This window comes from Babylonia areolata, chromosome 2, assembly GCF_041734735.1.
Source record: "Babylonia areolata isolate BAREFJ2019XMU chromosome 2, ASM4173473v1, whole genome shotgun sequence".
In the NCBI taxonomy this organism is placed as follows: Eukaryota; Metazoa; Mollusca; class Gastropoda; order Neogastropoda; family Buccinidae; genus Babylonia; species Babylonia areolata.
The window spans coordinates 15,593,136-15,604,468 of record NC_134877.1 but is presented as its reverse complement, the minus strand read 5'-3'; the positions used below and the strand labels follow the sequence as shown (position 1 = coordinate 15,604,468).

General features: G+C 37.6%; 1 protein-coding gene across 2 annotated transcripts in view; it reads left to right on the top strand.

The window, feature by feature from the left end:
* Positions 1-9,371, top strand: part of LOC143298489 (phospholipid phosphatase 5-like) — a 12,697-nt gene extending 3,326 nt beyond the window's left edge. The window contains exons 3-7 of one of the 2 annotated variants that reach the window (XM_076611306.1): positions 866-953; positions 3,563-3,626; positions 5,242-5,390; positions 7,265-7,432; positions 8,763-9,371. In XM_076611306.1, the coding sequence (XP_076467421.1) occupies positions 866-953; positions 3,563-3,626; positions 5,242-5,390; positions 7,265-7,432; positions 8,763-8,983 (690 nt within the window). In that variant the 3' untranslated portion in view covers positions 8,984-9,371. Of the gene's footprint in view, positions 1-865; positions 954-1,174; positions 1,822-3,562; positions 3,627-5,241; positions 5,391-7,264; positions 7,433-8,762 lie in introns of those variants that run through there. The other variant, XM_076611314.1, reaches the window with a different exon arrangement.
* Positions 9,372-11,333: the final 1,962 nt, after the last annotated feature.

Sequence of the window (11,333 nt, the reverse complement as noted above, 5' to 3'; positions counted from 1 at the left end):
GAATACAAACTTGCGTATACTAACACTCAATCTCTCACTCGCACAAGATAACAACATGGACATCGTAAATGCACTTGGATGTTTGTGAAATTTAGCAGGAATAAACTGAGAACGCAGGGAACAGTACTTAGGGCAGACCAAAAGAAAATGCATTTCGGTTTCTGGAGTGTCATCACAAAAAGGACAATTCCTATGGTGTGTATGGGTCTGATATGGGAGACTGCTGCTCATGACAGACTTGAAATTTTGTATTTGATCTTCGACTGCACAGGAAGCTAGTGCAAAAACTTGAAGATGACGAGTGATGATGACATTGAAACTTTTGGTACAATGTTAACATCCATCAACTTTTGATTTATTTTGATTAAGCAGTTCTACAAGCATTTTGCAGAAACCATTGTATGTGTTAAATTTGGTTCATGGCAAACTTGGATGCATGGTTATTCCAAAGATGACGCATGAGACTCTTTCACTGCAAGCATTCATATAAAAGTTTGTTTGGTTTGCACAGATGACTATTATTAGGTAGAACTTGTTTACAGGCATAGGCATTTGAATTTTGTCCATCTTAGAGTTTCACAACTTTTATCCTTAAATAGTCAGATACCCTCATCATTACAGGTATCCTGTTTTTATAATTATCCAGTTCCTTGTGCATAATACGTGGGCAACAAGTTTCAAAATAAAGTGAATATGCTCAAAACATAATGTTTTAAGAAGAGAAGTTTCTGACACAAAGAAAGAAATAAGAATAGAAAGAAAAACATAAGCACAGTTTCTTTTGTAACATGACAGTGTTATCTTAGTAAAGTAAATGTCTCAAGCATAGATTCGCCACCAGGAGGTTTTATTATTATGTGTGCAGATAACAGTATTTTCTGTGCCCACAATCATCTTTGTAGGGTTCTACATCTTGCGTCAAGACAGTGAGGATCTCATTCAGGCCACATTGGGTACCAGTTCCTTTCTTATTTGCCTGATTTGTTTGCATTTCGGTGCTTGCAGTTCATGTCAGTATAGCATTTTCTCGTGCAGTTTTCTATGTTTGTTTGATGCCTGCATGTGTACGCATATTTGAGTATGTATGCTGGCACAAATAGTTTGGATATATATATAGTGTGAGTGTGAGTGTTGTGCAAATGTCTCTTTGAGGGGTGTGTGTGTGTGTGTGTGTGTGTGTGTGTGTGTGTGTGTGCGCATGCATTTATGCACACTGTCCATGTGTGTGTATGCTGTGAGCTTTAGTGAGGGAATGAGCCAAACACTTCTGCATGCCAGCGTGTTTTGTTGTTTTTTTACATGTGTGCGTGTTCTTTTCCTTTATGAGTGTGTGCCTATACATACAAACTGCAGCATGATTCACTGTTTGCACAAAAGAAGTGGTGCGACAACAGCTGTTGGCCACAACACAAAAGGTGAGTCACATGGCCTGAGCCATCTGTTGCATGGCAGCAGACAATTGTTCAACATTGGTCACCAGTTCACTCATCTTTGATTAGAAAAGGGTTATAGACGTCAGCTGCGCTGTGTGTTTTGGTGTGTTTGTGTGTGTGTGTGTGTGTGTGTGTGTGTGTGTGTGTGTAAATGTATATGTTTACATGTGCTTGTGTGTGTGTGGTTTTGTGTGTGTGTGTGTGTGTGTGTGTGGTTTTATGTATATGCATTGTAAAAGGTTATTGTTTTTAAGTCATACTTAACAACCCAGAAAGTTGGTGTTGCAAAGAAAAGATCAAGGCCTTCCTCAGTCAAGAGTATCAAGAGAAGGGATGAGTGGGCTTGTGTTGTTGTTCATGCTGAATTGATTAATGAAGCAGCTCTCAGGTGACTGGGTGATTCATTTTTACCAGCTGTAATAACGTTGAAAGATGTGCTGTCATGAATTCCCTCTTCTTCTTACTATCTTTGTAATGTACAGTCAGTCAGTATCTTGCAGCCATTGTCATGTGAAGCACTTTTTTGAAATATCAGATATCTATTTCATATTTGTATGATATTGCATGGTACGGTACTCTCTCTGATCTAACCTTTGTCATAATAGATTTTTCTGTGTGAAATTCAGATTTTCCGCCCAAAATTAAGAGTGTATGTTCTCACTTCGGTACTGCTTTTGTTTGTCCTCATGGCTTTTTTGTTCACTAATGAAAGTCATATCTATTTATGAATCTCAGCTGACATTCACTCAGTTTCATTTTCTTTTCTTTTTTTTCTGTCAGGGAAGATAATTATGAACAGGACAATCTTGATCTCTGTTCATGGTATCACCCAGAACACTAAGATTTCAGTTCATGCCTCGCTGTTTAAAAGAGAGAGTATGGAAACATTTCTGAGCCACCCCCAAGTTTCCTTGGGTTTTTCACTGCTTAGTCATGTGCTTTAACCCGATTGCTGCTGACCTGTATGTTTGTCATGCAGTGAAGGGCTGCCACCTCACTGAGAGAAGATAGAGCTTACAGGTCAGGATGCTTGTTGTCTTTCTTTATGTGGGCTTCTTCCTCTTAGGACTGTGTTCATTTTGTTCAGCAAAATCAACTACACAGCTTAACCCTTTCAGTGTCAATCAGTGAAAAATATTAGCCAAGGGTTGTTTTGGTCGTGGAGGATTATGATTTTCAACAACAACAACAACAACAAAATCTAGCATGCAAACTTCTAGAAGAAAGCATACGTAATATGTACTTTTCTGAAAGGAAAATGAACATGTTATCCATTTATGACAATTTCATATGAATTTAGTGATTTTCCTATTGTAAGATTCTTATGACACAGATGGCAATTTCTGTTCCAGGGCACTTTTTTTTTTTTTTTTTTTTTTTTTTTTTTTTTTTCCACTCTGGAACGGTGTGGAAATTTCTGTCCAGGGGTACTGAAGGGGTTACAAGCACATAAGCATTACATAAAAGTCATGCCATATAATTTTCCTGGTTCAGCGGTTAGAGGGCTAAACCCCAAGGCACTGTCTTTTTCCATCTCTGTCTCAGTGGATTGGGTAGTTTTTCATATCAAGTGAATTAAATATTCATATACGAGTATATATGCATGTATATGTGTGTCTGTGTATGTGTTGTTCTCGTACATGTTGTGTGTTTCAGTGGGGATGGGAAGGGGTGCTATGATATATGTATGCACACATGCATGTGTTTGTGTATGTATTTGTGTGAGAGCATGTTCAGGAATGCTTGTGTCCGTATTACTGGCTGCTTTTCGTGATACAGGAATTACTGACTGCATTGTCAACATGTATAATTATTATTGTGTGTATTGCAGCGTTTGAATGTGTGTTGTGTTATTTGTTATTCTGCATGTGTGTGTGTGTGTGTGTGTTTATGCATGTGTGCCTTGTGCGTTCGTGTTGTACCACTGCAGAAACATTTCCTTTTCATGTATCAGAAGGATGATAAAGTAATTTTAATTTTTATGCATTATGTATCATATTGTTCATAGATTTTTCTATTATAAAAAAAAAAAGAAGAAGAAAGTTTGTCATATACTGACAAGTTATTTTGATAGATATAATTGGATGTAAAAAAATGAAGAAAAAAGATCAATACTGATGGTGTTTCAGGTGTGACTTTGTCAATCTACGTCACAGGATGCATCACAAACATCGTCAAACTGCTTGTTGGAAGGTGGGTGTGAGTGTGGATAGTGGTGTATTATATGCAAGCAATCTCTCAAGATAAAGATGACTCTTTGAGGGAAAAAATAAGTTGATGTATGCCCTTCTCAGTACATCATGTGGATTCCCCAGTTCAGTTTAAAACATCTCAAAGCACACCACCCCTCTTTAGTTCTACCCACCATCTTATTGACAAATGTGCTTCTTGAACTTCTGATGTGTTTGTGAACATGTGTTTGTCTGCATGTTTGTGAGCACATGCTTGTTTGTGTATGGTATGTTGTGTAGTGAATGCATGTATGCTTTTGTGTATAATAATAATAATGGATACTTATATAGCACACTATCCAGAAATCTGCTCTAGGTGCTTTACAAAAACGCTTTTGTTAACATAAAACATTATATCTATGTTACATACACACGTTAAAATGTGACCACACACACACACACAAACACACACACACAAACACACACACGCACACACGCACGCATGCACACACGCACGCACGCACTGCATACATACATTTTAACATACATGTGTATCTAACAGCTACCCTAACACATACACACACATAGGCAGTGTATGTATAACTTTGATTGTAAACTGGCACAAGCTCCATGTCTGGGAGGTGTGAGCGTCAGTCTGCATTGTCATTACTATTACATAATAAGATCTCAGAGATTTAGCTGTGAATTTGAGCAGTATTCGTTTGTGCCTGCATTAGTTCTAAAGTAAAAGGCTTTATTTTGGGGGAGTTATAGTCATTCACTCCACATCCTCATGTAGTGATGATCTATGGTCAACATACAAACACACTTATATGCAAAGACATGTGGCATATGTATACCTGCTTTATGTTTGTTTCCAGTTGAGAAGAATTGTCTGATTCTCCACTATACAATATAAGAACAGGGAGACAGATCTGAAGACAGGTTAAGGTGGTAGTCAAGCTGAGTACCAGAAATGTGAAGCATCTATTGCTGAAGTCATATACTTCAGTTGGAAACTGGTTATAATTCCTGTTATCTGTAACATGAAAAATGACTCCTTCACCACACCACACCACACCACCATTAGCTTCCTTCGTTTTTATTTAATCTCTCAAACCTCCACCCCACCCCCTACCCCCTCACCCCCACATCCACCACATCAGCCATTCTCCACATCCATTGTGTGTGTGTGTATGTGTGTGTGTGTGTGTGTGTGTGTGTGCACTGAAATGAATGAATGCATATGTGAATGCATGCATGTCTCAATCACCTTGTAGTGAATAGACAATAAACCAATGAGAAGAAGAATCAGAAGTTAATACTAAATAAAAAATAATCATCTTTCTCTGCTTTTTAAGATGATTTCTTTTCCCTTTTCAACTCATCATCTCAAAATCTTTTTTCTTCAGGCCACGCCCAGACTTTCTGTCTCGCTGTTACCCAGAAGGTCTTCTCTGGTTTTTAAGATGAATTTTTTTCCTCCTCTTCAGCTCGACTCATCATCTCACACAATCTTTTTTTTTCTGCAGACCACAACCAGACTTTTCTGTCTCATTACCGAAAAGATCTCTCCTTTTTTGAGATGATTTTTTTCCTCCTCTTCAGCTCATCATCTCACAATTTCTTTTCTTCAGACCACGCCCAGACTTTCTGTCTCGCTGTTACCCAGAAGGTCTTCCGGACCACATGGACTTCACACAGGGTGTGAGCCGTATGAGCTGCCCTGGTAATGAGCAGCTTGTGCTGAACGGAATGAAGAGTTTTCCCAGTGCTCATGCCTCCTGTGAGTAGTCATGTTCGTTTTAGGCATTTGCATGCCAATGTCAGTGTCCTGAAGATCACAGAGGTAGCAATGACATGCTGTTTTTGTCATGTAATTACTTGACAGAAGTTTATGAGTTTTTTTTAGAAAGAAAAGGAAGAAAATCCATGACCAGTGCTTAGTCCCATGTCAAAGGCTTCAGCATAGAGAACATGAAAGGAGAGATTATAGATGAATATTTTAATGAATACCTGTAGGTGTGTAGAAAAAACAAACAAAAAGAATGCTGTTATTTTGCTCTGTGATAATGAATTAGTATTGTTTTTATCATGTTATCGCTGTTTTTATTCCATGATTTTGCAGATGCCATAGACATGTTTTTAATGTATATGAAAGGTTACCTACTACATACAACAACAAGAACCAAAAAAGCATTTGCAGCAAAGGTCTTTCTCATTCTTGGTTTTAGTCGCAGTAACAGATTGCATGGTAACAGGGGTGTTTGTTGACTTTGGTAAAATCACAGAAAGCTTAATTTGTTGACATAAGTGCTTCTTTTGATGATGATGATGATGGTAATGATGATGATGATATTGATACTTATATAGTGCCTGTCCTCAGTCAGACACTAAACTCTAAACTCTTTACATACATGGATTCGTTTGCACAACAGGCTGCCTACTTGAGTGGAGCTGACTGACAGCTGCTTTTGGTGCTCATCATTCGTTTCCTGTGTCATTCAGACAGGTTTCAGTCATACACACACACACACACACACACATACACGTAACATTTTAAATGTTTGACCATTTTGTTTATTTACCCCACCATGAAGGCAGCCATACTCCGTTTTGCTGTTGTGGTTCTCCTCTCCGTTAGCTTTTGCATTGTAACGCTTTGTTACACTTTCCCCCTTTTATTTTCAGTGCGGTTAAAAATTATGTCTGTGAGAGCATCAGAACTGTCCACACTTCTAAAAACTAGTTCAGGAAAGTGTTATTTCTGACATTAGTTGCTGAAGTCATTTATCAGTCTGCAGTTGGCAATACGTTTTTGTTCCTTTTATTTGTAATCTAACAGTATGCTCCCTCCACTTCCAGTACAACACAGCCAGTATTTTTATTTGAAATACAATTCAATACAATAAAGTACAGTACAGTACAGTACAGTACATTATTCATATATATATATATATTGTTGTTGTTGTTGTTGTTGTTTTGTTTTGTTTTGTTTTGTTTTGTTTTGAAGAGCAATAACGAAACAGAAAATTTCATGGTGCTTCTATTTTTGTGTTGTATTTATTGTATTGTATTGTATTAACTTTTGTCACAACATAATTTTCTCTGTTAAATTCAGGCTGCTGTCACAAGGGAGAGTATGTTGCCACAGTGCATCTTCAAGCTTTTTTTTTTTTTTTAATTCTGCCTGCAAGTGTATTTGTTTCGCTATCAAAGAGGATTTTTCTTCATAATTTTGCCAGGGACAGCCCTGTGGGTTCTTTTATGTGTGCAAAGTGTATGCTGCACTTGGGACCTCAGTTTATCATCTCTTTCAAATGACTAGCACCCAGACCACTCCTGCAGGTCTAGTGGAGAAGGGAGTAAAATTCCCAGTCCTTAAACCCTTGCAGACTGTCACCATATTGTACATGCATGCATTACTTTTGTTGTTAAAGGTGTCGTAAATTATTAATCTGCTTTATTGATGTGGCATTTAATGTGAAATTGTAATGGTGGTGAGGTTGAAAAGAAAATATAACCTTATGTGCAAGGCAAAAACAAAAACAAAATCCCAGTCCTTATAGAGGATTGGAATCTGTACACTGGCTTCTTCGTCAGGCGCATTACCACTAACCCCTGCTCTGTGATGTTGCATATTTTTGTGTGTGTGTGCAGTGTCCTTTTCCAGCCTTGGTTTCGTTGCCCTGTATGTGGGTGGGAAGCTGCGCGTGTTCAATCGGGGCAGAGGACAAGGTTGGCGCTTCGTCAGTTTTGTCGTACCTCTGATGTGGGCGCTGGTGATAGGCGTTTCCCGCACCTCTGACTATCATCATCACTGGCAAGGTGGGAGAGGGGGACAGTGGGATTTTAGAGTTGGTTTAGAGGAGATGTGTGTATGTGTGTTGTGTGTGTGTGTGTTTGTGTGTGTGTGTTTGTGTGTGTGTGTGTGCGTGTGTGTGTGTGTATGTGTGTGTGTGAGTGTGTACATGTCTTTAATGGAGAGAGGTGGATTTTAGAATTTGTTTGAAGATGCATGTGTGTGTGTGTTTGTGCATGTGTGTGTGAGTGTGTACATGTCTTTAATGGAGAGAGGTGGATTTTAGAATTTGTTTGAAGATGCATGTGTGTGTGTGTTTGTGCATGTGTGTGTGAGTGTGTGCATGTCTTTAATGGTTCATGTAGGCATTGTTTGTTAAAAATGAAATATTCTTTTATCAAGATTTTGATGATTGCTTTGATAATGATGTTTTAGTTTGCTGAATGTTTCCATTGTTTAGGCCTTGCTCTTAATACATTAAATAATAAAGAAAATGTAAGACATCATTTGGTTCAGCCATCAGATGAAACAAGTGAATTCATTGTTTATAGATCTTGTAAGTCACTGAATGTTAAAGATCTTGATGAATGGACATGTCAGGTTGATGGGATTACACTCAGTGTGAATTCGTCCAGAAAAAAGGATGTTTTCTTATCCTTTAGTTCCTTTTGTTTTTGTTTTAAAGATAGTTGGATTGAAGCAGTGTACTGTGCTTACTGTTTTATCTAATTGCCGTACATCAAACAGAACAGGCTTCTTTTTTAAGTCAGTGAATAATAAGAATGATAATTTTTTTTTCTGATTTGTTGTGTTATCTTTGACTATTAGTCACAAAGAGTACAAATTCTCCTTATCTATAAAAACATAAGTTTTTGAGAAATTTCCACCTTTTTTCCTACCTAAATATTCACCATTACAAAATAGTTTAGTTTCTGGGTTCCATTATGAATCAGCATGTGTGTTCTGAATGAAGTCATACATACAGTTTCAGACATTTTCTTGTACATGTTTTCATGTGAACTGCCATTCATTAGATACTAAAGACGGTGTTAGGCTTTTAGTTGCTTGAGTTTGCCCAACACTTGCAGGGTTGTTGTTTTTTGTGTGTTGTTTTTTGGGGTGTGTGTGGTTGGGGGGGGGGTAAGGGTGGGGGTGCTGTTGTTGTTGTTTTGGGGCTTTTTTGTATGTATGTTTTCTAATGTATCTGCTTTCATGTGAACTGTCATTCAACAAACACTTAGGATGACGCTAAGCCTTTGATTGCATGAGTTTGCCCGACATTTTTCATTGTTCCTAAGCCTTTGATTGCATGAGTTTGCCCGACACTTTTCATTGTTCCCTTTGTTTCACTTGTAGATGTGACTGTGGGGTCCATCATTGGGTTGGTGGTGGGGTACGCCTGCTACCACCAGGTATACCCCAGTCTGCACGGAGTCCATTCCCACCTGTGCCACAGTCAGGTGCCCTCTGCCCTGGAGTCACAGAACACTGCCAGGCCTGAGGTGTTCATTCCAGTTTCCTCCTCTCAGCCCCCTCCGCTTCAGACAGATGTGACCCTGAGCTCCAAGCTGATCTGACATGTATGACTGTGGAAACTGGGGCTTGAAGATGGGTGTAAATAGTAATGGTTTTTGACGTTCAGGCATGTCTTTGTTCATAGTTGTTGTTGTTGTTGGGTTTTTTTTTTTGTTTTTGTTTTTTTGGACATTCATTTTTGTCATCATGTATGCTTCTTTTAAAAAAATTTTTTTATAGTTGTCTGTCAACTTTTGAATCCTAGTCATTATATAGTTTGTGTAATATTTTGATATTTGTAGTTGTGATTTCAGCAGTCTGTCAGCTTTTGGATCCGTGTCATTATACATTTTGTGCAGTATTTTGGTATCTATAGTTGTGACTTGATATTGAATGTAAAATCTCAAAAGGCATGCTTGCTGGGACCGACAGTTTGATGTGACATTTTGACATTTTGAAAAAAAAAGATATTTTGATAATAATCTTTTCATGCTAAATCTCATAAGTTACTGCCATTGTCATTCAGAAATAATTACCAGAGGTGCTGCGCTACAAGTTTAAGTAAATCAACAAATTTTACTCATTGTTTTCCTGCTCTGATGAATAGTTTTTAATTCATTGTTTTTCAGTTCTCAGAAAATATAAACAACGAATGTAGTCCATCCACTGTGAAATTGTGTGTGTGTGGAATTAACATATATCAGCAACTTCAGTTCAAAGTATTCTTTAAGATCAAAATTCAGTTAGAAAAATAAACGAAAAACTCAGCCCCCTTTTAATAAAAATATACAAAGAGATTCTCAAAGCAAAGAAGAGAAAAAAATAACTTTTCCTGTAGAACGCAATTAAAGATGGTTTTGTCTACATAAGTATGTAGCATCCTTTCATATTTTTTTTTCAGACAAGGGAAGTCTGGAGATTGGACAGAGAATTTGCTGAAAACAAGAGTGCCATTTGACTGGAAAAAAAAAGTTATCGTTTGATAAACCTAGAATGCTATTTATGTACATGTTTTTAGGGGGGTTTTCAATGCCAGCCCATAGGCTTTTGTCCTATATGCAAACTGCAGAACGCATGAAGATGGCTTTGTGAGAGAAATGAATATTGCGATTCAAACGGGGTTTACATGATAATTGTTTTGTTTTTTGTTTTCAGCTGGAGAATGACTTCTCTTTACATTTCTTGTTTGATTTGAGCATGTATGTGTGCAGTGTGGAGACAGTGTGTGTTTGTGTGTGTGGAAGTGGGGGTTTGAAGGGGCATGGGGGGTGGGGGTGGAGGCTGAGCAGAAAGGGTAGGTTGGATATTTGAAACCTGGACTCACGTTAATGGATGAATATGTGTATGTGTAAATAATGGTTTTATAGCAGGCCTTCTAAGTTGTGATATTGTATGTATGTTGCATGTGCATTTTTATCTTGCAAGATACTGTGGGAAACATTCTTTTAATCATTGGGGTTATCTTTTGCCTTCATTGTAATTCTATTATATTGTCATTTTTTTTCCTGGAATTTGTAAATGCATGTTAAAAAATTTGTATGAATAAAATCAAATGTACATATGATTAGATTTTGCACTATCTTTGGGTTGTCTATCATCATTTAAAGATAGTGTTGTTTTGAATTGATTAACCCCCTTGAATGCTGAATCTTGGCAATATGTGATCAGTGTGCAATAAACCTGAAGTGCAATTACATTATTTTGTCTGCTTTTAACTGGTGGTAGTGATTTTACTGAACAAAAGTAATGCAGCCCGAAGATGAAGAAGTCCACAAAAATGAGAGGTAACTGACATCCTGAATGTAAACTTAGTCTGATCTCAGTGAGGTGACAGCCATTCACTGATGATCATGCTCATCAGCAGCAGTTGAGGGGTTAAAGATGATGCCTCGAAAAACGTACTGGTGAAAATCAAGCTGTGGATCAACAGTCATATATTTTCTACTGCTAGTGATTATGCTGTTCTGCTGTGTGCCAGGATATATGTAGCAAGTTGCAATTGCGAAGATGAATCTTGCACTGTGCAGTATCGGTAAAAGTATTTATATTCATGATAATACATCTAGCATGGTGCAATATTGGTGAAAGTATTTACGTTCATGAAAATTTTTATTACTCCTGTGGTATGATTGTTGCTGGTGCTCAGCTGTTGCTAGTGAACTGGCTTAAAGCCAAAGCCTGATAGCATTCCCTCTCAAGGAATTCTTGTTGAAATTATGCATGCATGAATGCATTTGTGTTTCTGCAGAATGTTTGTATGCAATATTAAAGTATGTGAATATGATTGTATGTGGAGGTTTGTGTGTGTTTCCAGTATGTATATGTATTGTGCATATCAAGATGTGTGTGATTTCTAGTTATCAAACGGGCTACAGAATAATGGCTTTTATTCTGCATTGTCTACAATTCATT